The sequence below is a fragment of the Pogonomyrmex barbatus genome, unplaced genomic scaffold, assembly GCF_055798465.1.
Source record: "Pogonomyrmex barbatus isolate J1 unplaced genomic scaffold, ASM5579846v1 scaffold9, whole genome shotgun sequence".
Lineage (NCBI taxonomy): Eukaryota > Metazoa > Arthropoda > Insecta > Hymenoptera > Formicidae > Pogonomyrmex > Pogonomyrmex barbatus.
Window position 1 is genome coordinate 6,165,339 of NW_028297193.1, and position 27,638 is coordinate 6,192,976.

Here is a 27,638-nt window from a genome sequence, read left to right on the forward strand (position 1 = left end):
ATGTAAAGTACTTCATAGTACTATTTTTTCTTATTTTAAATGTTAATGTAAAAAGGATTGAAAAAAAGATATAAATTCGCAATGTAAATTTTTTTATTAAATTGAAGTAAATATATACAAATAATAGACAATTTAGCTTGAGTTCGCAAAGCAATAAATAAAAAAAAAATTAATTAGACGAGCACATATGATGTTAAATTAATAGCAATATAGTATATAAAAATGACAATTTTAATATTTTCTTTATAAACGTTTCGACTTTACAAAGCTTTCTTTACCCCCAAAAAACCCATAGAATTACAACTTAATAAATAAAGAGTTAAAAAATAAAATATATATTGAATGTCCCGCTTTTTAACGGACATAACTTCGGGCCCATTTCGATGTTCACTGCCAGTACTGAAAATCTATGTGACGCGAACTATATATTTTCAATACTAGCAGTAAATATCGAACGCAATCTTCGTAGAAGTTTTTTGGATCTGTAATACTAGGGAATAACACGTGATGTGCGCGATGACCAATCAGCTGTTCATTTTTCCGGAAATGTTGAAGGTATGATACAAAGTGATTGGTTCTGGGTATCGCTCGTCGCCACGTGCGACGCATTGGTCCACAATAAGTATTTAATCTTTAAGTTGTAAGAAATTGACCAATCATAGTCGATTATTTTTTTCATATTCGATTATAATTGGTCAATTTCTTACTTCTTAAAGCTTAAATCACCTATTGTGGACCGACACTTGCGCATTTCGTCGAGATTGTTGCCCTGTATATTTCACGTAGTATTATTCTTCCGGTTAAGATCTCCGTACCGAGCTATTGTCGGTGAGTCGAATCGATATTAATCTTGTGAAATCTAGCTGAAACAAGAGGAAATATTGTGATATTTTACGTAAACAGGAATCCGTGAGATCATTATTTGCGAATGGCGATTTTATTTTTTTGCATATTCGGAAATTCACGTAAACTTTGGCACGTTGTATTTGGCGCATAACTTGACATCACATCTCGAAGCGTCTTGCTTGAAAGCCTTCTGTATACAAACGTTACGTTAAGATCGATATTGCAAACGAATTTGAAAAAAATTAATTATCTTAGCGACAATAAATTTTCGTTTCAGAAAAAATGAAGTACAATCGTCTGGTGTCCTCGTCGCGTAGGAAGAACAGGAAGAGGCATTTCACTGCGCCTTCTCATATCAGACGACGGCTCATGTCCGCACCGCTGTCTAAAGAATTACGACAAAAGTACAATGTGCGGTCGATGCCGATTCGCAAGGATGACGAAGTGCAGGTGAGTGGATTTTTCCTTAATTTAACCTACATTTGACTGTATGTATGTTTTATTGTGCACTTAAAACCATTATATTAATTTTTTATCACTGCTAGATTAGAGAAGAGCTAGTTTGATATCATTTATATCTAAAACCATAAATTTACAAATTTTGATATTCTGTACCATGTCATACAAAAAAAAAAAAAGAAAAAAATCTGGCTATATTCAATGGACGTGACTGCATAATGGTTGAATAATTCGTCAACACAATTGATCTAAATTTTGAAATTTAACAGTCCAAAAAACCAAATAATCACCGATTGCTCATTGATTACTTTGTTCCGTTGAATGCATTATAATGATTGATGAAGCAAAAATGACATTGTTGGTGATTTTAATAGCTATGTTTTATTTAAGTGCTCAAGTGTTATAAGTGTTGTTTTACCTTCCTTTAACATATAATGAATAATAAAGTAAGAATAATGTTATATAGTATGTGAGCATTCAAATGGAATACAGCCAAATATATTTGTAACTTTTGTATGTGTTTTAACACACATATACATATAAAATATGTTAATATGTATAATATGCAGACTTTTTTAAAATAAATAAGCTTTAAAGCTTTAAAATTTACAATTCAAAAAAATTTCAATTATATAAATCAAATTCAGGTGCATATCAATATTGTTTTTTTAAAGGTAGTACGTGGGCACTATAAGGGACAACAAGTAGGAAAAGTCGTTCAAGTATACAGGAAAAAATTTGTAATATACATTGAGCGAATTCAGCGTGAGAAAGCAAACAGTGCTAATGTCTACGTTGGTATTGATCCTTCCAAGGTAAGAATATAATATAATACAATTAAGAAGCATTATATAAAAGTTTGCATTGTTTTCAAATTTATGATGAACCAATCCAAATCCATTCTCATAGAATTAGATAGATAGCTTGACTTTGAAACTTTATACAGGGTTTTCCTGCATATTCGTTGACGAGTCTTGCTTAATTTAATTGATGCAGAAAACTGGCTCTGATCATATTGTTGCATGTTCTTTTTGATCTTGCAATTTTTTAGAGCTTAAATCTAATTTTGTATTGTCGTTTCAGACGGTTATTGTTAAGTTAAAAATGGATAAGGATCGTAAAAAGATTATCGATAGGAGAAGCAAAGGCAGATTAGCTGCGTTGGGTAAAGATAAAGGCAAATATACAGAAGATGTAACAGCAGCCATGGAAACATCGTAATTTTGATATATTTCTGCGTTCATCACAATAAAATGTTAAAAATTAAACTTATAAATTTTCTTTCATTCATGAAATACTTCTTCATATTCGTTGAAACCATCTTAAACTATATTTTAAAGAGCTAAAAATATTCCGATAAAAAATATAAGCTTATTATATAGATCTGGAACTCGCACATAGCGTGTATCATATACACATACACGTTACATAATAAAATTGTAATCCGTTCTTTTTGTATTTTTTTAAATCTCTCTGAATCTTATATGGTAATACTGTTTACTGCCTGGAGATTGCAAGCGCCCGTAGTATATGTAAAAACAAGTTGATGATATCCAGATAGATGTTAATTGTCGCCAAGATATACTCCTCGGGCGAGAGAGTGTGCATTATAAGTTGCGTGTCGAAAACAATGAACAAGCAGAACAATAGCGCACCTCCAATACTTATAACCAATTCCAGAGTGGTGCTTTGAAGAAAGATTTGCAACAAACCGCCGATAAGAAGGCACCAGAGTCCGATGAACAATCTGTAACATGAAAAGTGAAATGAATAACTGTAGATAATTTAAGGATATAAACGGAATAGAGATACTCACCCGAATCCTAAGAACGAGAAATCTCGTTTAGTTTGGAAAGTATAAGCAGTTAAGCCGAGTAAAACTGTAAGTGTTATAAACAGAGCTTCCAGAACTACCGTGGTATCATACATAGACACTACAACTCCAATAGTATACGCCTGCACCAATGTCTGCAATTTCCAAAGCAAAATTTCCAGGTTCATTTATTGGGACAAAGAATTAATAATTAATCATTTACTTCTTGTACTTACAAACGTGCTTAGGAGGATCAGATTCGTGGGATGATCCCTCCTTTTTATCATCAAAGCAATTAAAATTGCCATTGTCAAGAAAAATGCCAAACCTATGGTCCATACACTGAACAACAGATGAACAGATTAATTCATAATTCCATTAGATAACAGTATTAATTAGATATATGAAGTGTCTTACTTATTTTGCACATATAATTTCACAGTTGAGCTTATCACAAATACAGAAGCTAGTGCGACGGTCATCAGAAGTTGAATGCTCAATAAACCATAAACTTTCCGCAAGAAGCCTAAACAAAACAAATGTTGATTCATAATCAAAGTGAACATTGACTAGCCTAGAGTTAACGATATTGCGATGTCTTAAACATCTTGCAAGTATTTTTACCAGAGTTATAAGTACTTTATAATAAACATATGTTAAGTTTGAATTTCTGTGATTGTACCCATTCGTATCTTAATATCTGCATTATGCACGTTATTTCTGTATGCAAAGTCATCCTCTATTTCATGCTCGGATTGTTCTTTGCCACCTCGCTCTAGGTCTTCTTCCACCAAAATTAAAGGAGCAGTGGCCATTTTTATCTTTCTGTATAAACAATTCATAAAATTGGCAAGTCAGATCAAAGAATTGGCAAGAGGCAATAAATAAATTTCAAAAATCATTCAAATAAAATCAATCATCTAAAAGAATTACTAATCTACCTATTAATTATTTCGGTAATATCTAATTTATGAATAATTTATAATAAAAAAACAATATGACAGCCATTCTACAAAGGAGTATTCTACAAACCTCAATGTCAAATGTCAGTGTTGATACCAGTAAATAACACTTGATTTCCTTGAAGAAAACCTTCAAGGGTCGAATTTATATTGCAAAATTAAATTTACACGATGTTTAAATAAAAATTAATTATCCGACGTCATTGTTTTATGAAAAATCGATCGAGTAGAAGCAACGACACGTTCGCAATGAGAATATATATTAACTCAGAGTTATACAAAAAAGAAACGCAAACTTAAAGAAAAAATCCCCTAAAAAATCCCTAGAGCAATTAAATTAGAATAATTATGGCCGATTGGTTCCCTCTAGCTAATGTTTAGGAGTTTTAAGTGGACAATTTATCAGAAGATCTAATATTTCAAAAATCGACAACAAGGTAATCGCGTTAAATTTCATTGGACTTAACTAAAAACATGGCTTGCGCAACTGAATCTGTGCATTTTTTTGGATTGGTCATACTGATTATGCCAAAACAATGGCCGTAGCCGCTTTCAGTCCTCTCTTTGCTTGTATCTAAAGGATATAACCTTGTGTGCGCAAAAATGTCATTTGGAAATTAATAAGAAAAATAATATAAAATAATATAAGAAAAAAAGGTAAACTTCTCTTGTATTTTTTTTTTAACTAAGAGAAAATAACGAAGTAACAATAATCGTAAGTAACTCAAATTTTGTATTTTTTGTTTTAGCTTTTTATAATTACGCATAAATTTCGTATAGTAAATTTTTACTTTATAATCTTTTCAATTTGCAAAATCCATATTTTCAAGTTTTATGTGTTTTTCATGAAGTTCATGATTCATTATTAAACTTTTATTGTTAAACAATCCTTACATCTTTAAATTAATTTCAATGAGGAGTTAAAAATTTATATATATTTATTTCTAGAATGGGACGAAGTCGTACTCCATCTCCAGGAAGACGAAGGGATCGATCTCGAGAACGAGAACGCGATAGAGATCGACGAAGAAGGCGATCACGAGAAAGAAGACGAAGGTGCATTTGATAAAAGATTTTTTGATTAATTTATTGCATTCCTCCAACATTCATAAACAAAGTTTTTTGTATGTTCGTAGATCTGTAGAACGAGACAGAGTAAAATCTAGAGACAGGGACAGAGATCGAGAACGTGAGCGAGATAGACATAGAAGATCATACAGTAGATCCAGATCACGAGAACGTGACAGATCACGTGATAGATCAAAACATAGATCAAAGCCGAAACCTTCAACAAATGAACGACCCATTATCACAGGTATTTAAATACTTGGAAGATATAAAAAATACAAAAGTGCTTTGTATCATTGTAAATTTTATAAATTGTTTTATTATTGTTGAATAAAAAACAAGATATAACTAAAAATAATGTAATTGTGCATTATAGAGGCAGACTTGCAAGGTAAGACACCTGAGGAACAAGAGATGATGAGAATAATGGGATTCTGTGATTTTGATACTACCAAAGGCAAGAAAGTTGATGGGAATGATGTCGGTGCGGTTCATGTCATCTTGAAAAGAAAATACAGACAGTATATGAATAGAAAGGGTGGATTCAACAGGCCTTTGGACTTTGTCGCATAAATTGTCTCTAGTACAATTTCAAATATCTCCTGTTGTCAAATAGGATGACATTATACAGATATAAATATGTAAATGAAAAGATTATAATTATATAATTGTGATAAGTAATACAATATTGTAATAGAATATTTATATTTAATAAACATACTTTTCTTTATAGACGATTCATATTATCAACTGTACATGTATGAAGAGGAAACTTTGTTATATAACATAGAATGTAGATTAATTTTGTATCGAAACAATTAAAAGTAATTTATAATCTTAAAATATAAAAGCACTTATGATTTTAAGATTCTGACGATCTCCTAGGACGTTTTTGTGATGAGGATTCCATAGATGAGTTTAAGGATGAGTCGTTTTTCCTAGGCCGTTTTAAAGATGTATTTGAAGATTGTATTTCTGTAGATTCCATAGACACATCATTTATATCTGCATTAGATGTGTTATTGCTGCGATGAGAAGTTTGTGTATCCAGCTATAAAGTAGAATGTTAAGTATAAAAATTAAGGAAATCTTTTGAACAAGTAAATTTTAAATAGTAAACTTTTTCATATCCTTACCAGGCTTATATTCATCTTTTCTAATGCTTCTGTTAATTGTGAATTTTTTATACGAAAATCTCGCGTTATGCTGTGCTTTATGTAAGTCTCAAGTGGAACCTAAATAAATACAATCACTTTTATTCATATATATTTATTTTTTTTTTAATATATCAATTTCTTAAGTATATGATAAGCACTTACGCCAGTTTTTTTGTCAAGTGACAAAATCTCGTTGTGAAACTGTTCAATTTCATATATTACACGGGGTATAGTCTTGGTCTCCCTCAAAATCTTATTTCTTCGTACGTGTGTATCAACCTTTGATTTTGACGCATTTTGAGCTTCCTATATATACGAACATATATTTTACATACAATAAGATTAAACCATTGAGCTTCCTATATATACGAACATTTATTTTTACATATAATAAGATTAAACCATTTAAAATAAATACCTCGGTATGTGTTATTAAATTATAAAATGCAGATTTTAATGGTTTTCCAGCAGATTGAATAACTTGAATAAATCTGAAATTATACGAAAAATTCGTATTTTAATAAAAAAGAACATATGAAATTTATCTACAAAATTTGTAAAGTATATAAGAGACATTTACTTTACTGATTGAAACGCTGCATTTTGTTTACTAGATCTTCCATGGAAATATCTTGTAAGACTGCTAAGTAGATTATACAAGACTTGTAAATTTTTGAACATAATCTCTGTGGATAGTCCTGGTTTAATAGCAACGTTAGCTAATGTATAAAGAATTTGTATAATATGCGACAACTGTTTGCATAAACTGCGTTCTTGTGTTCTCACTTTTTCTTGATCTATTTAAAAATTTGTTTAAAAATTTTATATAATTATTATGGAAAAGCAAATGCAAGCATTCAAATGATATCAGTATGGATATATACATACGCTTTTCGAGATCTGTGCCAGGTAGGCAAGCAATATTATGCTCGGCCTTAAGTCGCTCCAACAACCAAGATACATGGTCCAACTTTTCTTTTATTGAATTATTTATCAAATTGTAAAGCTTATCCGCTGTATCCTCGTGAATAATTTTGAATTTACTATTCAGTGATATCTCGGCCTATAAATATTCAAAGACTTATATTTTTATCTTTATTATTTTTATAAATAGTAATAATAAAATAAATATTACAGTAAAATATACAGCATACATTATACACACCTTATCGATGCTACCCATTTTCTCGCACAGTGCAAAAGTGATATCGATTAATAATTCTCCGTATTCCTTACTACGCTGTTCTATCCACAACAATATTTGAAAGATAGTTAAAGAAGCTTGGGGATTCATATTTTCCAATTGTGTGAATTTCATCATCAAATCAAACACCTTATGTAACAGGATTTTTTTTTTAATACCATGTTTTTTCTAGTTTCATCAAATACAAGTAATTATAAAAATACTGACTTTATCGCCATTTGTTTCATAAAAATTAATCTCTCGCGTCAGTTGATAAATAATATCCAATAATATGCAAAGTATCTGTTTGGAATTCTCCTCATGTTCCTCTTTCTCATTAAAGAATTCATTGAAACTTGTATATAAAATAGCAATTATATTTTCCAATTGCATGTTAAGCTTTTCCGTTTGTGTTGATTCATTAGCTGTAAAAAGAATGTTAAATATAACAAGAATATATGTATTCTTTTATTTGAATTTGAACACTTACGAATAATAAAATTGAGAAAGTGCGATATTTCAGAAGAGAAATAAGTGCAGATTAAACAACATAATTCTTTGAAACATTCTAATGCTAATATTGTGCCTTGTTCATCTGTATTGAGGATATTTTTAAAGTCCAATATAACATAATCGTACAATAATCTACAAAAAAGAAAAGGAGAATCCGCAGAAATATAAATAAATATGAATATCATACTTTATTAAGCAAGATATTTCTTACTTTCCAATTTCAAAATAAGTCTTCATGTATTGTTCTTTATGTTTCCGTAGATTGTATTCCGTCAACAATTTAATATTCTGCAATATTTGCAGCAGTATTCGCAGGATGTAAAGATAAAACTCATGATAATCTATTAACATGGCTACTTGGTCAGCAGTTGCCCAGGGAACGGATTTCACGTAAAAGAGCATCAGACTTTTGTATATTATAGGTAGATCCATAATACTGGGCGGTAATTTTATGCTACCCGATCGGCCAGCTTTCTTTATAGTCGTATTTGTATCGTTTTGTGCCTTTTTATTTTTTCCTTCCCCCTTTTTAGCTCTTGGTGCGCGCTAGAGAAAAATATGCTTGATGTCAATTATAAAATATATATAACATACATTTTCCTTACCTTAGTAAATTCAACGAATCTCGCATATCCTTTGAACAAATTTTTAATACTTTGCGCGGTATCTGTACAATTTATAGACCAGGCACCGATTCTGAAAGACATGAGAGCCTCATAAATTTTTATCGTTAATAGAACGCTTTGCAATTTTTCTTGAACTTTGATGTTAGAGTTGTTTAAATCAAGTTTATCCTCCTATCAAAATAAAAAAAAAAAGTTAAAATGTTATATAATGTTATATATCATAAATAATTTTAAATTTTATTAAATCTAATCTTCTAAACTCACCAGATTTAAATGTTCTGTCTCAAGTTGCGACATCCGTCTGCAGAGAGATTCCAAAATAACAGCCAATTCATCAATAACAGATGATTTTATTAAAGCTGATTTGATATAAATCTTTTGTAATATAAGTACTAGCTCCGCTAGAGGTTCCTGCGATATAACTTGCTCTCCTTGTACAGTTGTACATAAATCCAATTTAATTGGTACTGCAACATTTTCATCCGCCTCAAAGAATGTTTTAAAGTGTGGCAATAACATTTCTAGTACGTATTCCGCTATCTTCATATTTTTTAATACCGCTTCATATAAATCTAGATAAATCAAAGTTTAGTTACTTCAATTTCAGCAAAAATAGGTAAATTCTTTTTAATTTCGTACCATTATATAAGTGTAATCGGACTTCGCACTCATGAGTGAAACATCTTCTCAAAATACCCAATATATCATAACACAAAGACCTATTGTATCTTGAAGTAGATCCTGATTGAGTGCCTCTTTCCAAAATCACCTGCAAAAAAAAGATAAGATTAAAAAATAAAGAATAAAATTAAGTGCAAAACTTTATCAACAATGTGATGAATAAAACCTGAGTCAAAATAGATGTTGAACTTGTGCCAGTCAACGACGAATTAGCACATTGACTTGAACTCATCGCGAGACCGCTCATAGAATGCATCTTCAAATTCCTCAACATCTCTAGAATTCCACTGACTGCCATTTGTCGATTAAACGTACCCTTTCTATAGAGAGTCTTCCTCAATGTTAAGATTATGTGTTCTCTTATACTGACCGAGACTTGTACCAATGGAAATATCGCAGAAACGATAAAAATTGCAATCTCCCCAGGTATAAATGAGATTTGATCGAAAAGCATTATTATAGAATCTTGATGATCCAATATCAGAACCGTTAACTTACGACACATATACGCTAAACAATCTGGAAATGATAAATATTAGATCGATGAAAAGTATGAACAAAACTTTTACAAACAACTAATAATCAAAATATTTAAAAATCTTACCGGTATATTGAGAGATACATGATCCACCTGCGGTTATCTTATCGATTAACATTTGAAATATAGTCGCAACTGCTTCATGATGTTTTCTCATTATCTTTTGAAGTATCTTTGTACCAATTTGCCATAAAGGATGCGTGCCTGTTTTAGTCTTATTTTCTACAGCCATAAGAACAAATGCAAGATCCACAAGTCCTTTCAGTACTAAATGGCGATCCTTGTTACTGTACATTAAAAGATTAAAAGATTTAATAGTGAAATATTTATAATGCAATGCATTGTACATTGTACCTCGCATTGATGACATTTCCCATCACAATCATTACGCTACAGGAATCAGGAATCAGTTTTTTCAACCATGCGCTATTTTTTTGTTTATTGTCATTTTCGTTTCGATTATTAATGATCTCTCGCAGCATTTTATAAATCTACAATATTACATTGAGTTAATATAATTCAAAATATAAGCATAAATTAACACCTGATTAATATATACCTGATTTTCATCGACAGATGCAACTGTGAGCAACACGGAAAGCATGAAAGGTTCTAATACAACTTCAGGAATGTGAGACAAACTCTTGAAATACTTGATGTAGTCTCTTACATGTTGATGATTCAATTCTGCCGCTTGAGATATATGATATAATACTGTACTTTCAACATCTTGGATTTCCTTGGGATTTACTACATCTGTAATTAAAATTAAATAATTAGTAATAATCAGTAATTAAAAATCAAGATTCACAAAGAAAAGTATAACATAATGTGTACATAATTTGGAGAAAATTCATAAAAAATTATAGTAGCTAATTTAATATTTTCAATTCTTTTAAAAAAAATGTATTATATTATATCACATAATATAAATTTTTGCCTGCTGGATTCAGTCCTCCAAATACTCGCTGGCTAAATTTTAAAATAGGACATTATATTATTATTGTTGTTATTATTATTATAAATAACATTACAATATATATATATATATACAATATTATTATTACAAATATATTACAAAGTATATTACAATAAATTATATATAATAAACATCCTTACCTATAGTTTCAAAAGTATCAGTATCAGAATTAGCTTGCGAAAAGCGTAGTGTAAAATATCTTTTTAAAGCTTCCAAGAGATATTTATTGTTCTGATTAGTACATAATCTTAATGATTGATGTACGAAAGGTGGTACTTCCTCAAGAGATATATCTTGCAATTTCGTGCACAATACTGTAATCACTGTACTATGATCTTCCTTTTCTAAGGATATGTCTCTAAATATAAGCCATCAATTTGTCATTATCATTTGTTTTTCTTTTTTATCAAGAAACATAAAAACATTTACCTAAACATTCCTGCCAGTGAAGGCATTATCTCTGTCTCCCACTTGCTGTTGCATATATTGTTAATGATAATAGACTTATATTTGGAGCCAGAGACTTCACTATTCATATGATTTATATATTTTTCCTCCTCCAATATTTCCAACAGGACAGGCAATAAATCTTTCCAACTAAAACATTCCATAATATAGATCTTTTCTTTCTTATTGCACTGACAGTACAAAGTAATTAATATTGTACCTTCTAAACTCATCATCATTGTCACGGATGCTATCGAGACAAAAGTTTACCAATTGGACCAGATGCAACTTTGGATATTCAGGAAAGTCTATCACTATACGGTTCACAATATCGTTCGCATGACTAATCGAGATTTTAGCTTGGCCCAAGGTTTTCAAAGCAGACTTCACCAGTTTAAGTCTCTTGGCATATAAACTTTCTGATTCGGAACATACTTGCAATATCCCATCCAATATCTTGTTGTCTGCGTTGACAATTCCGTTAGATATTATTTTTGTGAGCTAAAATAAATTATGTTTAACACCGTTTATGCTTTTAAAAATTTTAATATAGTTTTCTATTAAAATTCTTTCTATTAACATTGATATGTTTTAGATAGCTACTGAATTTCACGTCCCGCATTCGAAAATTTCCTTACCTCCTCAGTCGATGTTTTTTGCACGAACTCGCGTAATTGCGCTCGGTTCTTTTGACTGAGCAAACTGTTCAATTTCGCGCTCATCTCAACATGAAAAATTAGCAGCACAATTTACAATAAATATATTTCGATCTCTTCTTATTTCTTTCAATAATATTTCCCGCTTTGCGAACATGTCGAATCTGAAGACGGATATCCGCCGGAGAAGAAAGACAAGTCAACTTGAAAAAAAGAAAAGACCTATGGACGTGATACGTAATATGTCATGTATGATTGGCTATTCAATGTTTCATGGTGTATTTTCTAAAATTCTATAGTTTCTCTAGTCAATAACTTATTGGCTACCGTTAATATAACACTATAAATGTTTCGAAGTGTTTGATTATCCAATCAAAACAAAGAATTTTACTAATGCACCAATCAAAAAATGCTTCAAAGCATTTGTAAACCCTTAACCGTACCCAATGTAAATTCAAACCGATAAAGTGATTACGGGTACAGTCCACTTGGTGCTACAAATGTTTCGAAGCATTTTTTGATTGGTCAATTCATAGAATTCTTTGTTTTGATTAGTTAACCAAACTCTTCGAAGCTTTTTTAATGCTAAATAAACCATAGCCTACGTCCGAACGATTAAACAGAATTGATTCTCTCTCCTGTGGATTCAACCAATCATGTTTTCTTTTTCATAATCTTTATTTAATAATAAATTAAGCCATAAAAAATGAAATCATACTCGAAGAATATAGGAGAATAATCGATTATTCTATGATTGGTCAATTTCTTATGGCTTAAGGCTTAAATCACTTTTGTAGACCGGGACTAATGCGATTCATCAATCGATGAACTAAAAACTCGTTTTACATTAAAAATATATTTATAATATTTTATACAATATAAAATGTACTTACCTATACAGTTTTATATCATTCGTTTCTTTTACAAATAATATTACGCAAAAAAAAACATTTTAATAATTATATAGTAATATAATTAAGCTATAGACTACTTTTTTTTTGGTAAACAATCGAAAAACATATTTAAATGTGTTCGAAAATTCACTGCTAATAGTGAAATATATTCTAATATATATTCACATAACGTATATTATCAACAATTACGTATATTTAGCAATAAATTTTAAAACGTATCTTTTATTTTTTTATAAGCAATGTTATACAAAAAATATTTCGAAATCATTATTTTTAAATAATTCTCCTTTTTATTTCTTTTATAACAGCCGAGGCTTACTCTAAAGCTCTAAGCAATACAAGTCACGCTTCAATACGCTCAAATATCACCAAAAGATTCGATATGAATGATTTGTGAAGAAATGCGAAAAAATTCGAACAGATAGGAAAACAAATTCGAAATAATTCGTTATTCAAAAAATTCCATAGAAACGAAATATTCGGACACATCCATTCTGTTTAGAGGTTCCAATAAAACTTATTTCTAAATATAACTATAATCATGATCATAATCATTATGGTCTTTCATTATGTTTACTGAATAGATATCGATGTTATATATTGAAAGATATCTATTAGATTCGGAAAAAATTAACGGAGACCGACTGGATTTGAACTCGGGATCCCTCGTCTACCAATCCGACACTTAGTCTGCACGACCACGACGGCTCCTCTCTGTTAGTGTTTATATTCCGAATCTCTTTCATGACCGCTTACGGTCGTCTAATTCTTACAATATTATGCGAGAATACTGGCAAGGGACAAAGGATCTTCACCATGATCTGGGGTCAATCATGTAACGTTATGTGAAATTTTTCACTTTTCATTTTTCACTTTTTACTTTTCATTTTTCACACCTTGACATTTCACGTGAAACTTTTCACGTACAGCGATTATGTATATAGCTTGGATGCGTGAAATCATGAAACATAGTTTTCATAGGTTTTATAGTTAATGAAAATTATTTTATTGGTACAGTATTATATATATCTTTTAATAACCAATTGTATATGTACTACATACATTTAATCCTAAGCAGCCCTAATCTTCTCTAATTCCGAAGCATATTTACTAATTCCCTAGATTTCCGCCTTTCCGCCACCAAGGCGGACCTACATGGCGAAAAAGTTCACGTGAAAAATTTCACATTTTCACGTTTGAGAGAGTTACATGATCCCGCAAAATCGTACATGATCATAAGTTCACATGAAACTTTTCACATTTCTGCCCTAGGGGAAAAGTTACATGATTGACCCCCTGCTAGCAAGAAAGATAAACCATAGGGCGCCAATGTAGCTTTCTCTCACTTCACAGCGGGTGCGCGTCTATTCTAATGCACGATCTATTCTATATGTCGATGACCGAAATAGATTATTATCCTTATTGGTTATATTCATTACCCTATGGTAGGAGTGTGAGATTTGCACCAAGGTGCATCATTCACACCGTAATTCACGGTTGCGTGAAAGATGGCGGACGACGACGTGAATGGGGACTCGGACGATGTGCAGCAAGAGAAATCGCAGAAGAAGGCGGCCAAGTATGACAGCGGCGCAGCTGACCTCGAGAAGGTGACCGATTATGCCGAGGAAAAGGAAATCTCGTCGTCGGATGGATTTTCCTGCGTGAGTACACTCGTATCCTAAATAACCTATAATCTCGATCTAGCCATGCCGCATGCACCGCTCGATCCCGCCAATTCGTGTTTAACTTGATTTTCATTAAAAGGAATGTCTAACAGGCTCTCAGCATAATCGGTGATCGGCGTGACAAGGAAGCTGCGGAGAAGAAGGCCAAAGAGAAGGAGTTGCTCAAAGTGTTTATCAAGAAGGAGGATGTTGATTTGATCGTGAGTACACGGTCGTTCTTGAGAATTTTAATTGATGTAGCTGTGAAAAATTTCATATATGTCTTTTTCAGATGAGAGAGATGGAGATCAGTCGTACCTTAGCCGAACAGACTCTGAGAGAACATAGAGGCGATATAGTGGAGGCGCTAATCACGTTAACTAATTGAAATTGTACAAAAGAAATTGTTCCGAAATCTGACGCGTCTCTAAATTTCACTGTAAAATATCTTGAAAGTCCTGGGAGTCTTTTCGTGCATTATTTATTGATTATACTGTAATATCTAAGTACCATCTATTTTCTTTGTTTTCATATTTTCATCTGACTACTCGTTAAGCTAATGCATTACTATAAGTAAATGATAGTTGTAATGTAATTGTAATAAGTATAAATATACATTTACATATATATATATATATATATATATATATATATATATATATATATATATATGTGTAGGGAGAGTAATTCATTAAAGGTGATACATTCATTTAAGTTTATCATCAGAATTCATAGAAGACCATCGCCATTATCAATACAAAGAAATATAAATATCATTTTCTGTTCGAAACTACAGATTAATAATTGTTATGTGTTATCAGACATCCGTATTGATAAGATTAATACGGTCATATCAGATTTAAAATGTTCCGAAATTTACAAATATATTTGCATTGAGTGCTGTTTTATACTGCAATGTGTCCGTTCTTGCGAAATGATTTTTATGTGTATTGTTATGTTTTTATATTAGACGTAATCATTAATCATGTTAATGCGAATGAAATTTGGATAATGAATAGCTGGTTATTTGCCTATAAATAGACGTGACATCATTGAATTTTTGCTAGGGTACTTATGTTTTTGCATCGCAATAATAAATGCAACTGCGAATTTAGGTATTATAACACTCATATTTAAATAAAGAATATATAATTTTTAATCTTGATTTATTTCAAATTTAATGTTTTTTATTTTTGTATTTTTTATCATATCTTAATTCGGTTCATATCAAATGTTCATATAGAATTGATCTTTTAATCTTTATCTCTGTCATTTGCTGTGTCATTTCCAATGTTCCATGCTGTGTTTGCGACGATTGTGCTGGTAAAAATTAACAAGTTATTTATATGCTAGCGATATATTATGCCTTTTTTTTAGAAAATAATTATATAAATAATATAATTAAATAAAAATAGAATATAATTTAATAATCAAAAATTTGATAATTGGAAATATTTCAGATACAGGCCGCAGCAAACGAATAATGACACTTACACAATTCGTACAAATTCGTATTTTTGTAATATTAGGGATTGGTATTCTCGGCGTCTTGATCGCAATTTGTTACAAAATAAGGTAAGAACGCGCATCCGATAAATTCATCCTTTCAATTTCTTTCATCGTTATTCATTGATCGCAAGTGAACGTAAATATATTAAATTTAATGATATTACATGGCAAATATAGTTTAATTAGTTATCGATCATTTGAATCTTGGTTTTTTTTCTCAATCTTGAATATCTTAACTCATTAACAAGGTCAGCGACTAATAACATGAATGAAAAAAATTGCAATTTTCATTATATGATCATTTTCAATGTTTATTTTACCAAAAATTTAAAACCTTAAATAAATTAACTAATTTTTAAAGAATTATTCTTTCAAATATATTTTTTTCTTACATATCGTCTAAGAGGTGAAATCTTCATTATCGTAGAGAAATCCTAAATCTAAATAATAATATTCTAAAGGTACAAACAATCTTAAAAATCTTACATCGAAATAAATTATATATACTGATTATTGTACGGTTTTTGTAAAAGTATTGGATTCTCATTATGTGAGTTTGTTCTGTTCTCTTATAAAATCTTGAAAGGCTCTTTAAATGCATTTTTATGATTTAGGGCAAAGCAGCTCAGAGCAAGACGAGCTGCCAGATGCAGAGGTATCATATTACAAGAGCACCGTGACATGACGCGTTGCAGCATTATCGAAGATTTACCGGGAAGACCACCTTCGTACAACGAAGTCGTTCATGATACTCCGCCCGACTACGCATCTTGCAACAATGCTCCTCCTCTCTATAACAAGGTATATCGATTAATATTTTTAATCCACTGATTATGATAAAGATTGCGTATATGTTGGTTTCATGTTTGTTACAATGTCCACTTACCATGTCTTATCATTGAGAGATAAATATTAAAAAGCTTAATAAAATTTTTCTGTTTGCAGACGAGCATGCTGGAAGTTCCATTGTCGTGTCCGAGAATTCCGAAACCACAAGAGAGATCCCGAGATTCGAATGAGCCTTCTCTACCTTCCATTGCTCAACATATATAATGATTGCTCTAAATGATTTGTTCATTACGTCTACGTATACATATACACTCAAATGAAAATAATTTTTTAGATTTATCTTAGAGGAAGTGGCTTTCGTTGCTTCAACCGATAACAGAAATATTAATCGTTTGAAACTGCGAATATACGTTACATTATTTTCCATAAAAATTTCAACCATACAAAAAAATGTTACATTTTTAAACATCCTAATACAATATTATAATCCCGATAGTCTCGCAAACGTAAGTCGTCCGAGGATCTCGGACATTGTAACGCAGTGGAGAGGTAATGAACATTACGCCTCGTTGTTATATAATGAAAATGTCATTTATTTGATGTGGTGCAATGACTTAAAGTAAAATGGAAAATGAATGTCTGCGTGTATGAGCTGGGTTCAATGAGCGGCGCGCGTAACATTTCCTCGCAGATCAGCCACTACCGTAATCATCAAATCTTTTTTTTCTTTTTTACAAAAAAGCGCATCGAATTTTTAAATGCAATATACAACGGAAGTGTACGCACGAGTGTTTGTATCAGAAAACGATTACGCGGTAGTAGCTAGCAGCGGCGGTGATTTCTCGACCATTCACTATACACGCGCCGGCTTTCATCATGATGAGGTAACACTTGTCTTACTTGTACTTAATAGTTTATCAAATTATATCCAGTCATACGCTTGTATTATTTCTGCTGCGGGTTCGTACGGAATTGCGCCTATATCTGTGTACGTGTTTTATGTTTTTTTTTCTCGCATCTGTATTTTTACGAATTGCTATATCTTGGAATTTATTTATTCTGCTTTTGCATTATTTTTCTTTTCTCTTTTTCCTCTAAGGAAAGACATTCAATGTTAATGTGTGTGTTCCACGAAAGAAATCGCCGCACAGTCCCAAAGATAGATATGAGAATTAGAGAATGGTCGCAGATTTTTAAAATATGAATCAGCACGGCCAAAGTCTGTTCCTTAAATTGTTACTGTACCGCTTTTGTATCTAATCTTTTCTTCTTTTCTTTTTATTTAAGTCCCATCAGCCTAAGACCCAAATAAAAAGATCGATGTAGAAAAACAGTGGAAAAATTCACCTATCTAGATTTCCCTTGATTCTTTGATCTTTGAACGATATTCGCGTCGTTCGAATAGTGCTACAACAAATACGTACATGCGTATCTCCTAATCTGTATCAATTTTTCGGCGTTACATTACATTTAGTTAAAGCATCGGTAGTGTATTTTCAAGGAACATGAGTTTAGCGCAGTCCGTAAAATCGAAATAAATTATATATACTGATTATTGTACGGTTTTTGTAAAAGTATGGGATCCTCGTTATGTGAGTTTGTTCTGTTCTCTTATAAAATACACAGCAGATATGTACAGTGTAAAAACCTTAAAATCGAGAGTGACGCTAGGTTTGGGACTGTCCGGATAACGACTGTCGCTTATCGTATGTATTTTATATAACAAGTAAATTCACTGGCTGCCAGGATCGTCAGGGAGGGAAAGGGGGATGGGGATCTGTCTCTAGAAAGGATCGATTATACAATTGCAGTAATTACAAGTGGTCTTATCACAGAACATGTATGGCATTAATTGTCATCATTAATGATGTGTAAATGGTAATAAGTATTCCACATATTTAAAACTCGGCTTTCGATAAAGCTAAAGATCGGAGGATCAGGAAGCCAGTACACGGTACTAAACGATTGATTATTATTTTCGCCTCTGTGGTTGCCCATAATTCAGTTCATTGACCACACGCAATTTTACAGCTCGATCAAATTAACGACATGAATAGGAAAATCAAAGAACGATTAACATCCGCGCTATAATTGACTAACATTACTATTTAACACGATTCTTGTTAATATGTCCTGTTCTTTTCTCATCTTCTCGTCCATTTTTATTTAATAATACGTATTTAATAATATGCCAACTTTGAATTGTGGATCGTAACGCTTGTAAAAAAAAAAAAATTTAATGCGAGCGGAGATATATGATGGATCTCCGCGATATTCAATATATAATAAATCCGATAAATTATGGACAACCTTAAATTTAATAACATAATCATTACATATAATAATAATAATAATAATTCGATCCTATCACTTTACAGTATGCAATACTCCAGAAAACAAGACAAACTGTGCCTACTGATAGAGGGACAGAGGAAAGGGAAATTAGGGTTTCTCGCGGCAAAAGGATGGGAGGGGGGAGGGGGATAAGATGAGTTCCTTTATCTGTAGACAAAAATATACAAAAATACATAGGGCACAGATTGCGTAGCATTAATAGTAATAATAATATAATAATAATAATCGTACATGTGTGGTTCAGAGAAAGAGATCATAAAAAAGAACACTAACTAGAATGATTTCTCCGTCTTGGAAGAATTTGAGACACGCTAGAACTAAAAAAAGATCACTACTATCGGTAGAAACAAACAAAGTATCTAATTCTCTCCGTGCTCGACGCGTCGAGCATACGGCGCTACGGGATATCCGTTTGATCCATGTTTTCTTCTCATGCTTTCTTTCTTTCTTTCTTTCTTTCTTTCGACAAAGGAACAAAAATGTTTAAATCGTCTGGCCGACGTCTATCACAACTTCCTTCGTGCATCGCGCGTTGTTGTTGCTGTTGTTACGGCAATCGCGGCGGCGAGTCACATGGAGAGAAGTTCCTCGCCTTTCCTTGGTCCTCTCTGGCTACATACTCCGTGTCTTTAACAGCGCTTCCGGCCCGTTCATTCGATGATAACGGAAACGAAAGCAAGTCCATGATGATGATTGATGATGATGATAACCCTGACAACACGTGCCAATGTGTCATCAAGATCAATTGGCATCGGCATTGGCATTGAAGGAAACGAGCGCATTTTGCGACTGTAGTGCTGCTGATGTTGTTGCTGTTGTTGCTGCCGGATCGATTCGCGCTCAGGCCGGCCGAGAAGTATTGTTCGCATGTTGATGGGGATGTTGGGGACGTGGGTGAGCGGGTACGTAGGCTTTCGGATGTCTCGTTCTTTTTCTTCGACGTGCGGAGATGGAACGAGCAGCGCGCTGATAGTGGTGGTCGCATCACGCCGAGTACTTCTCACTACCGACACTTACTTGAACACAACAGTCCGAGCATTGCGTGGGAGCGCTCTTTCAAAAACTCGCCCTCGATCGACTGAACGAACAAGATGGTTCTCTTTTTCCTCCCGTCGATCTCTGGACATTCTCAACCAAAGCTTGTTGACAGTCGGTTGGTTCTCGCGTCGGTTTTCATCGTCAATTTTCTTTTAGACCAGAGGATGGCGCACTAGGAAACATTTATTTAGCACTACTATACTTCATTATATCACTGTACACAAAGGTTCAAGAGGGATGCAAAAGTGGTGGGGGCGATGTGGAGGTTGTGCCCGGGGTAAGCGGTGACTGCTTTCAGCTTTGTTTCACTCGTTTCCTGGGCGGTCCGATCGGTGGGATTTGCTGAGTCGCCAAAGCCCGAAAGGCTTCTGCTATCAGGTGCGGATGAGAGTTCACCATGGACTTGAAACCTACGGTATCCATCACATCTGTCGCGTGTCTGCAAAAAGCGTACGCACGAATTAGCAATCGCGAGTTCCGTCACGTTCATTCGCGCAGCCAAAGAACGTAATTTTGATTCTTGGCAGAGCAAAATTCTCTTTCGCCGACGAGTCGTCGTGCGAATTTCGCAACACGTGGTAACTTACGTATTAATGAAGTCTATCGCTTGTGCCTTCAGTTGATCGGCGCTATGGAGATCGGCAAGTATGAGGATTTCGGCTGCGTTTTCAATGGCTAAACTCGTGCAAAGTGCTTCTTCGCACATTACCTTCAGCCTCTCCAACGCGTATTTGTCCGCCGCAGCTAATAGATCGTCCGCCATTTTCTCCAGATTCGCCGCTTTACCGGTGTAGATAAATCGCAACATTTCTCTTAGAACTTCATGATCCACGTCAGTGATGTCCACACGATTTTGCTTTCTCTCCTCCATCTCGTGTTCGAACATCGCCGAGAAGACGGGACTTCGTGCTGCAAATCGCATAATTTGCAAAATTATTTATTTTGTTATAATTTTATAATATTATAATATCATAATTTTATTTATAATTTTATTCGAAGGAATAAGAATCCTATATTTTTGCATGTTGCAATTTTTCCTTTTTTTATTTTAATTGTATAATCAAATTTAAGATATTATAATTTAAGAAAGGAGATTATTTCGGTCTCACCTGCGAGAATCGCTTTGTGCGCCTGGAATTCTCTTCCACAGACAGTGAGCGTTACATCGCTAAATTTTTGGTTCTCAAACAGTAGCCCAAGATCGTCGGGCAGCCGACATTCCGGTACTTTAAACTGTATCGTATTACTCTGGCCGGAGATGTTTACACTGTCCGCCACTACACTGACCTGAGAAGCAAACGTGAGTTAGAGGTGCTCGCTCGGCGCACAGAATGCGCGAGTAACGAGATCGAGTAAGTGTTACAATCGACATACAAAGGTATATACCTCACAGAATATCGTGAGTTTGTCGTCCGGTAACAGTCCGTTGGCCTCGTCCAGAAGGAAGTCTCTCCTGATGAATTTCTTGAAGCCCCAATCTTTACCCTGGACGAACCTGTAAGCACGCTGGCTCTCTGTAAGAATAAAACGAAAAAGGCTCGTTCAAGTGGTATCTATCGTCTCTCGATCGCATTCCAAGTCAAGTTCGTATCGTTACATAGACTGCCGACCGCAGCTGAAAGTCGACTCTCGTCGTCGTGAAAATTAATCGCGTTAATCGCGTAAGTCGACGAAAATCTTTAAAATACCCTGCATTGCATCCGCACGTGTACACAAGCTGACACATTAACTGCGCACGTAACGTTCTCTGCCGACTTACCCATTGCTTTGGTTTCTTCTCTTTTGGCATTAAGAATAGAAAATTTGAACTTTGCTCTGACTTCGGATTTGTTGCATGAAACGAGAAGGAGATACAGCGACAGGTAGTCTTTGCTCTCCTCATCCAGACCCTTAGGATTCACTCTCAGGCACCTAGAAACCAATTAGCGCATCAATTGACACGACTGCTGCCGTCTCGACGGCGATTCCTCGTTTCGTTCCCTGCGAATTCGACGCGAATTGCACCGAGAAATTTATCTTTCCCCAAAGAGAGCTTCCCTCAATTTGAAAGCCGATCGTGGATCGACGTCGCGCTCGTGACGCGTTTCTCTTCGAGCGTGCCATTCCAAACGCGAAGCGGAAAATGAGCCGGGCCGGGAATGTAGTACGATCGACGAAACAATAGCTCGTATTCTCACCGCTCATTCAGACACTAAATGTGGGCATCTCGCGTTTCTAGGACTTCCAATACTCTGTTTTTCCACGTGGACAAACGCGTCGAACGTGCTGACTCAGAACGATTAAGGCTCGACCGATCATGTCCGGACTACGGAACCGGCGGACAAAGGTCACAATTTGCAATCTCGAGTCCGCCATTTTACAAAGTAAATCCGACAAATATCAAATTCATTAGCGCCAAATGAACGGTGTCAGACGTGAATTGTCTCCCGCTCCCTGTAATCCGCCGGTCGCGTCGGAAAAGTCAACGCGGAACTCACGATCGACCCGGTTCGTATGCAATGCAAAGAATCTTAAACAATTTTTTTCTTTTCCGGATTTTGTGGAATTCTCTCGTCGGGCTTTCTCGGTAGGTCGCGAATCGGGTCGACCATCCGGCGGCTCTTACCATTTCAACTTGTCGTTGGCCCCTGCTGAGAACGTAGACGACTTGAGCACCTCCCCCATCTCCTCGCGACAGAAGCTGAAGTTATTTATCGTCCACATGTAGCTGAATTTAACCACCTTCACCTGTGCACATAAGACCTTCAAATGCGACACCACGTCAGAGTCTATCCCGGTGGAGGCTAGCTTAATCTAACTACGCTAAAATGCCTACGCAAATATCCCGGACGTCCACCGGCCGTCGTCGTCCGGGCGTCCGTTTAACCAAAAGTATACAAAAAAATCAATCTTCCGCTGGAGCCCACGTCAAATATTTGTGGACGTGGCAACACCTCGGGAAGAATTTCCAAAATTCATGGATTCTTACAAAACAAAACGATCGGTTCTTTTACAAAAAAAAAAAAAAAAAAAAAAAAAAAAAAAATTCTCGGGAACCGAGATCTCTTCCTTTGGAAAATTGCGCTACGATAATGCGAATTCTCTTCGTACTTGGACAACGTCGGCTAAACTGCACGAGCGGCAGTTGAACTCTTAGAAGTGAGACGCATCCGGTGATTATGGATTATCAGCTCGACATAGTAAACGTCCGTCCGTCCGTCAGTCCGTCCGTCGTAGTTAAATCATGTCGCGGCTATCTAATAATATTTACGAGTCGCTCGTCTCGCGCGTATTCAATTAGTATTCCCTCTTTATCTGCGTAAGAAATAAATGTCATTGTTGTAAGCCAGACGTCTGCTCGGCCCCCGGCGCTCGTCCGGAGATCTCGTCTCGGGAGAGGCACGGCGATTATGAGCTGGACGGCTTCGTTTATATGTTAATGCCGAGCCCGCGAAAAGCTCTCAACAGAACGAAGTTTCCTCGACTACGCCGAAATCGGCCTTGAAGGCGAAGTACTACAAGTACCAGCATGCGGTAGCGCAAAGGGGGACAGAGGGGAGTCGGGGAGGAGGCGGAGGTCCAGGGTCGAATCGAATGATCCTCGGCCTGCTTGCGCAATTCCCTTAAAGAATACACAAATGGCTTTAACGGTAGAGGCGTGACTTTTGTTAATTCGAAGGACGAGGCATTTTTCTTTCCGCCTGCCTTTGTCGGTAACGGTCCCAGTACATGTGACCGCCTTTTTCCTCTTTCCCTCTCTCTCTCTCTTTCTTTTTCCTCACGGCAATCTGCATTAATATGCATTAGCATCGCGTGGATCGCGACTAATCGAACCGAGAATTTTCATCTTCGTCTTCGCGACGAGGTGTTAAGCGCGAGGAATGTTACTCGTGACGTCCCAAGATCTCGTGGAGTACTTTGTTTAGTTTCGTTTAGCTCAAGCTCGTTCGTAGTAATATAATTTGATTGAAATGTAAAATTAACGGGTATCTAGAGAGAAAAAAAGAGAGAATTTGAAACGGACGATCGCGGACGAGAGACAAGGAAGAGAAGACGGGAAAGGAAGACGCGAGAAGGTCGAGACCCCGGAGGAAGTCAATGATCTCTGACGTCAGCGTCGTGCGTTACGACCTTGGCGAACGAACGGTAGCCCACGGCCAAATCTATTCGTCTAGTATTCATTAATGATGAACTTTGCGTAGGGCTCTTATCGGTCATCTGCCGATTATGCGGTGTCCTTGTGCGAGGAAAACGGTACTGGCCAACGCTACGTTGAGATGGCAAGCGAATAATCGGATATTCCTACTGTGTTCTATAAAATCCTCTCTGAATAATTGATGATAAAATGATAAATGCAGAGAATTTTTTGTGTAAAATTAACAAATATGTCAAAGAAAATGTTTCGCTTGTCCAATTAGAATTCTAAATGTTACGGTAATTAAAATATATTGCTATTCTTTTTATATTTGCTAGAAAATTATATATACATAGAATTTATAGCAGAAATATATCTAACAATATATGCAAGAAAATTTAGATCTTATAACTAAATCACAGTCACTTTTACAAGAGATGTGAGTAAATATTATCTGATTAGACGCCGCAGAGAGACTTTTCTTTCTTGTTATAAACTTGACAAATTATTCAGATATAAATTCTATCTCTGTCATCTATATTTATTAGATAGAGAACATACGCAATATCGTAGTGCTTGCTAGTCATTTATCCATTTTAGCTAATTTTTCATATCTAAATAATTTTCGCGGTGAATCATTTTTTTCAGTGATGCAGATTTTGCTGTACGCCAAGAATTTTATATTCTTGCAATAATAACATTATAATAACATTATAATAGATAAATCGAAAGAGACGTCGATGGGGTCACGAAGGTGTCTTTCTCGGAAGTTGGTTATATTATATTCCTATATCTCATAGGAAAGGGACGATACAAAGGAAAGCGTGAGAAGTGTCCATGACACTATACCTACGCTCTCGAGAGCCCAAGTGAAAGTTCGTTTCTCTTTTCGACAGATGCTTTACAATCATAAGAGTTCTACCTTTATACTCGAGGGATTTCCTGTAACTTCTCCAAGTCGTTGATACTCACGATAATCTCGAATATATGACGGTCGTTAGAGAGAGAATAAATATATTCAAAGACGACGTTCAAAAAATAATCTAAAAAAAAGAAAAAACGAGTGATGTAGATTCACAAAAAAAAAAAAAAAAAATTTTAAATGTCTAATAATTATGGAATCATTTTGAAGCATCGAGCATCCTTATCTTCATTAGAGATTCCATCCTTGGCGATGTAGGGAAGGGAGAAAAATTTATCGCTGCCATCGGAGGAAAATTTAATCGCCGTTCTTGAATCGAGATGAGCGTCGCTCGCGGCCTCAAGGATTTCTATTCCCTGTGGTTAGGCGAGTTTTCTGATCGACGAGCATATCGAGCGTTTTATTCCTCGATCGTCGGACAGTCGGGTTCGATGATCTTCCACCACGGCATGACCTTCGCGCATCGGAAGCTTAAGGTCGACATTCGCATCGTCGAGAAACAGGAAGGAGGCGGCTATCTCTCCCGCGAGAGTTCAACGCACGCTCGTACTGTAATCTCCTTCGTGGCCGGTTACTTCTTACGGCTTACGACGATTCGCCTGCCCGGCAGGTAACGAAACGAGGAGAAGCCGAGCCAGAGTGCGATACCTCGTTACGGCATCAAGGACTAGAGAGGCGGAGCTCGAGCTTTTTAAGCAAATCAACGCGACAGCGCGAAGGTTGTTGCTTCGACGATTCCTTTTGACTGACAACCGTTTAAAAGTTTCTCAAACGGATCAAGCGGAAGAACCGGGGACATTTCCCGGAGCCTATCGATATCGGCTTTTATAAGATTGACATTCCGGATAAGGAGATATCTCATAAAAATTTTACTCGATAAGGCGATTTTTCTCGACTAGCGTATATAACTCAATCTGAAATAATTACGTCATGTTTCAAGATAATTCCAGAACACGGACAAGGCATTATTATTCTTAATCCTAACAATATTTTGATTTAATTTGGCAATTTTGATAATTTTGATGATTTAAAAAAAAATTCAAATATTTAAAGATTATCCGGAACACGTGAAAAACTCCAAAAAAAAAAAAAAAAAAAATTCACTCGAATTCGATCGAAAATTCATTCGAGTTCAATCGACTTGTTGTTTATTAGCGGAATTAATCATGTTGCGTTCGCACGGAAACTTCGAGCGACCATTTTCTCGGGTTAATTTCGTTTCTCCGACGTAATCCTACGCGTTGGTAACGTGCCAAGAGCTAGGTTTCGACGACAACATCGCCCGATGCCGAGCGTACGCTCGCACGTATCGTCCTTTTCCTACGACTAGTCGATGAACGTGACGATGAAACCAATAATATAACTGTGACTCATGTAAGAAGTTATCGATGCGACAGGAAAAGGAAGAGAGCGTCGAGTCTGCTATCTACTTTACAATGCCCGAGGCACGCTTCAGTAAAATCATTACGCGTGTATGTGAACGAGTAAATTGATTCTCCTTTAAGTATAATAGACAGTACGGCAACAGCACGTTTTCAAAGTCGCTAATTAAATTAATTTCAATAAACTATCTGGAATTCTTTCAGAAACCTCGGACGTGTATGTCTGTGTAATCTTGTCTCTCAAATTTATCTTTTAAAGCTGTTCGCTCATCACTACTATCTCAGATTGTGACGTCAGAAGCGAGAAAATACACAATAAAAATTCTTGCTAGATATATTGAAATGGAAGCATATCTTAATAAAACAATATTTACAATCGATAGACGCGAATTTGTAAAATATGCTGAAAATACTCCTTTTGTTTCGTAAATTAATAAATATCTGGAAATGAATTATACATAACCAAAATAAGCAATAAGTTTACAGCTATAACAACTGTCAAATTAATTATATATACATGATTTAATTCCTGTCTCTAAAATAAAAAGATAATTTTCGATATATTTTACAATATATTTTACATTTTATTCTATTAATTGCAAGTGTTTTATTGGAAAATATTTCTATTTAAATATATATGGCAAAAATTTTTACTGTGTATTTTCTCTCGTTTGTGACGTCACAATCTGAGATAGCGGTGAGCAAAAGCTCTTTAATTGAAATTTCAGCAGAATCCAATAATGCATCCTCTTTGGAGATTATCGAATTCTCTACGGCGGAAGGAGCCCCAAACCCTGACAAAACGACGGTTCCAGGCGTTTCGGGGAATATTATTGAATTACATTTGTACAGATAATTTCGTGATTTTGTTGGACGACCAGGCGGAGCACGTTTTTCGCGAAGCCATCCGAGCCTCGAGCGGAAGTGGCGCGTACAGCTCCGAGAGGAGAGGTCGAAGGGTTCATCGTCTCTCTCTCCCGGGTGTTCCGCGTAGCGAGTCGGCGCGGATCACCGCCATCA

General features: G+C 34.9%; 7 protein-coding genes across 18 annotated transcripts in view; 4 read left to right on the forward strand and 3 right to left on the reverse strand.

Annotated features, from left to right (window-relative positions):
• Nucleotides 1–716: 716 nt before the first annotated feature.
• Nucleotides 717–2,581, forward strand: RpL26 (ribosomal protein L26). 2 transcript variants are annotated; one of them, XM_011648963.3, is made up of 4 exons: nucleotides 717–828; nucleotides 1,124–1,296; nucleotides 1,980–2,120; nucleotides 2,389–2,581. In XM_011648963.3, exons 2-4 carry the CDS (start codon nucleotides 1,129–1,131, stop codon nucleotides 2,524–2,526), a joined length of 447 nt encoding a protein of 148 aa, XP_011647265.1. In that variant the 5' UTR covers nucleotides 717–828; nucleotides 1,124–1,128; the 3' UTR covers nucleotides 2,527–2,581. The 2 variants fall into 2 exon arrangements, with proteins under 2 accessions (XP_011647265.1, XP_088941031.1); XM_089084905.1 differs by lacking the exon at nucleotides 717–828 and adding an exon at nucleotides 904–909.
• LOC105433586 (protein lifeguard 4-like) lies at nucleotides 2,515–4,341 on the reverse strand. Its single transcript, XM_011648961.2, has 6 exons — nucleotides 4,151–4,341; nucleotides 3,801–3,943; nucleotides 3,536–3,644; nucleotides 3,355–3,460; nucleotides 3,122–3,273; nucleotides 2,515–3,052 (listed from the first exon to the last, which is right to left on the reverse strand). Exons 2-6 carry the CDS (start codon nucleotides 3,931–3,933, stop codon nucleotides 2,803–2,805), a joined length of 750 nt encoding a protein of 249 aa, XP_011647263.2. The 5' UTR covers nucleotides 3,934–3,943; nucleotides 4,151–4,341; the 3' UTR covers nucleotides 2,515–2,802.
• Nucleotides 4,342–4,395: 54 nt separating this feature from the next.
• Nucleotides 4,396–5,998, forward strand: ytr (U4/U6.U5 small nuclear ribonucleoprotein 27 kDa protein yantar). Of its 4 annotated transcripts, none has more exons than XM_089084902.1 (5): nucleotides 4,396–4,517; nucleotides 5,029–5,136; nucleotides 5,217–5,395; nucleotides 5,525–5,789; nucleotides 5,882–5,998. In XM_089084902.1, the coding sequence occupies exons 2-4, from the start codon at nucleotides 5,030–5,032 to the stop codon at nucleotides 5,719–5,721; spliced, it is 483 nt and encodes a 160-aa protein (XP_088941028.1). In that variant the 5' UTR covers nucleotides 4,396–4,517; nucleotide 5,029; the 3' UTR covers nucleotides 5,722–5,789; nucleotides 5,882–5,998. The 4 variants fall into 4 exon arrangements, with proteins under 4 accessions (XP_088941028.1, XP_088941026.1, XP_088941027.1 ...); XM_089084900.1 differs by lacking the exon at nucleotides 4,396–4,517 and adding an exon at nucleotides 4,577–4,737; XM_089084903.1 differs by lacking the exon at nucleotides 4,396–4,517 and adding an exon at nucleotides 4,607–4,795.
• On the reverse strand, nucleotides 5,837–12,115 carry FANCI (Fanconi anemia complementation group I). 4 transcript variants are annotated; one of them, XM_011648960.3, is made up of 21 exons: nucleotides 11,911–12,115; nucleotides 11,493–11,773; nucleotides 11,255–11,422; nucleotides 10,966–11,183; nucleotides 10,406–10,602; nucleotides 10,201–10,337; nucleotides 9,913–10,133; nucleotides 9,475–9,827; nucleotides 9,267–9,396; nucleotides 8,892–9,199; nucleotides 8,607–8,798; nucleotides 8,213–8,547; nucleotides 7,979–8,133; nucleotides 7,717–7,913; nucleotides 7,471–7,638; nucleotides 7,194–7,368; nucleotides 6,886–7,102; nucleotides 6,724–6,796; nucleotides 6,468–6,611; nucleotides 6,285–6,383; nucleotides 5,837–6,199 (listed from the first exon to the last, which is right to left on the reverse strand). In XM_011648960.3, exons 1-21 carry the CDS (start codon nucleotides 11,992–11,994, stop codon nucleotides 6,011–6,013), a joined length of 4,041 nt encoding a protein of 1,346 aa, XP_011647262.2. In that variant the 5' UTR covers nucleotides 11,995–12,115; the 3' UTR covers nucleotides 5,837–6,010. The 4 variants fall into 4 exon arrangements, with proteins under 4 accessions (XP_011647262.2, XP_088941025.1, XP_088941023.1 ...); XM_089084899.1 differs by having other exon boundaries at nucleotides 11,493–11,736; nucleotides 11,911–12,107; XM_089084897.1 differs by lacking the exon at nucleotides 11,911–12,115 and adding an exon at nucleotides 11,853–11,904.
• Nucleotides 12,116–14,291: 2,176 nt separating this feature from the next.
• Nucleotides 14,292–15,668, forward strand: LOC105433582 (huntingtin-interacting protein K). The gene is made up of 3 exons (XM_011648958.3): nucleotides 14,292–14,506; nucleotides 14,623–14,730; nucleotides 14,802–15,668. Exons 1-3 carry the CDS (start codon nucleotides 14,351–14,353, stop codon nucleotides 14,895–14,897), a joined length of 360 nt encoding a protein of 119 aa, XP_011647260.1. The 5' UTR covers nucleotides 14,292–14,350; the 3' UTR covers nucleotides 14,898–15,668.
• A 42-nt stretch (nucleotides 15,669–15,710) lies between these two features.
• On the forward strand, nucleotides 15,711–17,979 carry LOC105433580 (uncharacterized). The gene is made up of 4 exons (XM_011648955.2): nucleotides 15,711–15,832; nucleotides 15,970–16,084; nucleotides 16,633–16,819; nucleotides 16,964–17,979. Exons 2-4 carry the CDS (start codon nucleotides 15,993–15,995, stop codon nucleotides 17,069–17,071), a joined length of 387 nt encoding a protein of 128 aa, XP_011647257.1. The 5' UTR covers nucleotides 15,711–15,832; nucleotides 15,970–15,992; the 3' UTR covers nucleotides 17,072–17,979.
• rdx (BTB/POZ and MATH domain-containing protein rdx) overlaps nucleotides 17,377–27,638 on the reverse strand; it is a 79,400-nt gene continuing 69,138 nt past the window's right edge. For 4 of the 5 annotated variants that reach the window (XM_089084884.1, XM_089084886.1, XM_089084882.1 and 1 more), the window contains 6 exons: nucleotides 22,806–22,927; nucleotides 21,960–22,111; nucleotides 21,575–21,714; nucleotides 21,310–21,487; nucleotides 20,788–21,109; nucleotides 17,377–20,639 (listed from right to left, as the gene is read on the reverse strand). In XM_089084884.1, the coding sequence (XP_088941010.1) occupies nucleotides 20,495–20,639; nucleotides 20,788–21,109; nucleotides 21,310–21,487; nucleotides 21,575–21,714; nucleotides 21,960–22,111; nucleotides 22,806–22,927 (1,059 nt within the window). In that variant the 3' untranslated portion in view covers nucleotides 17,377–20,494. The remainder of the gene's footprint in view (nucleotides 20,640–20,787; nucleotides 21,110–21,309; nucleotides 21,488–21,574; nucleotides 21,715–21,959; nucleotides 22,112–22,805; nucleotides 22,928–27,638) is intronic. The other variant, XM_089084881.1, reaches the window with a different exon arrangement.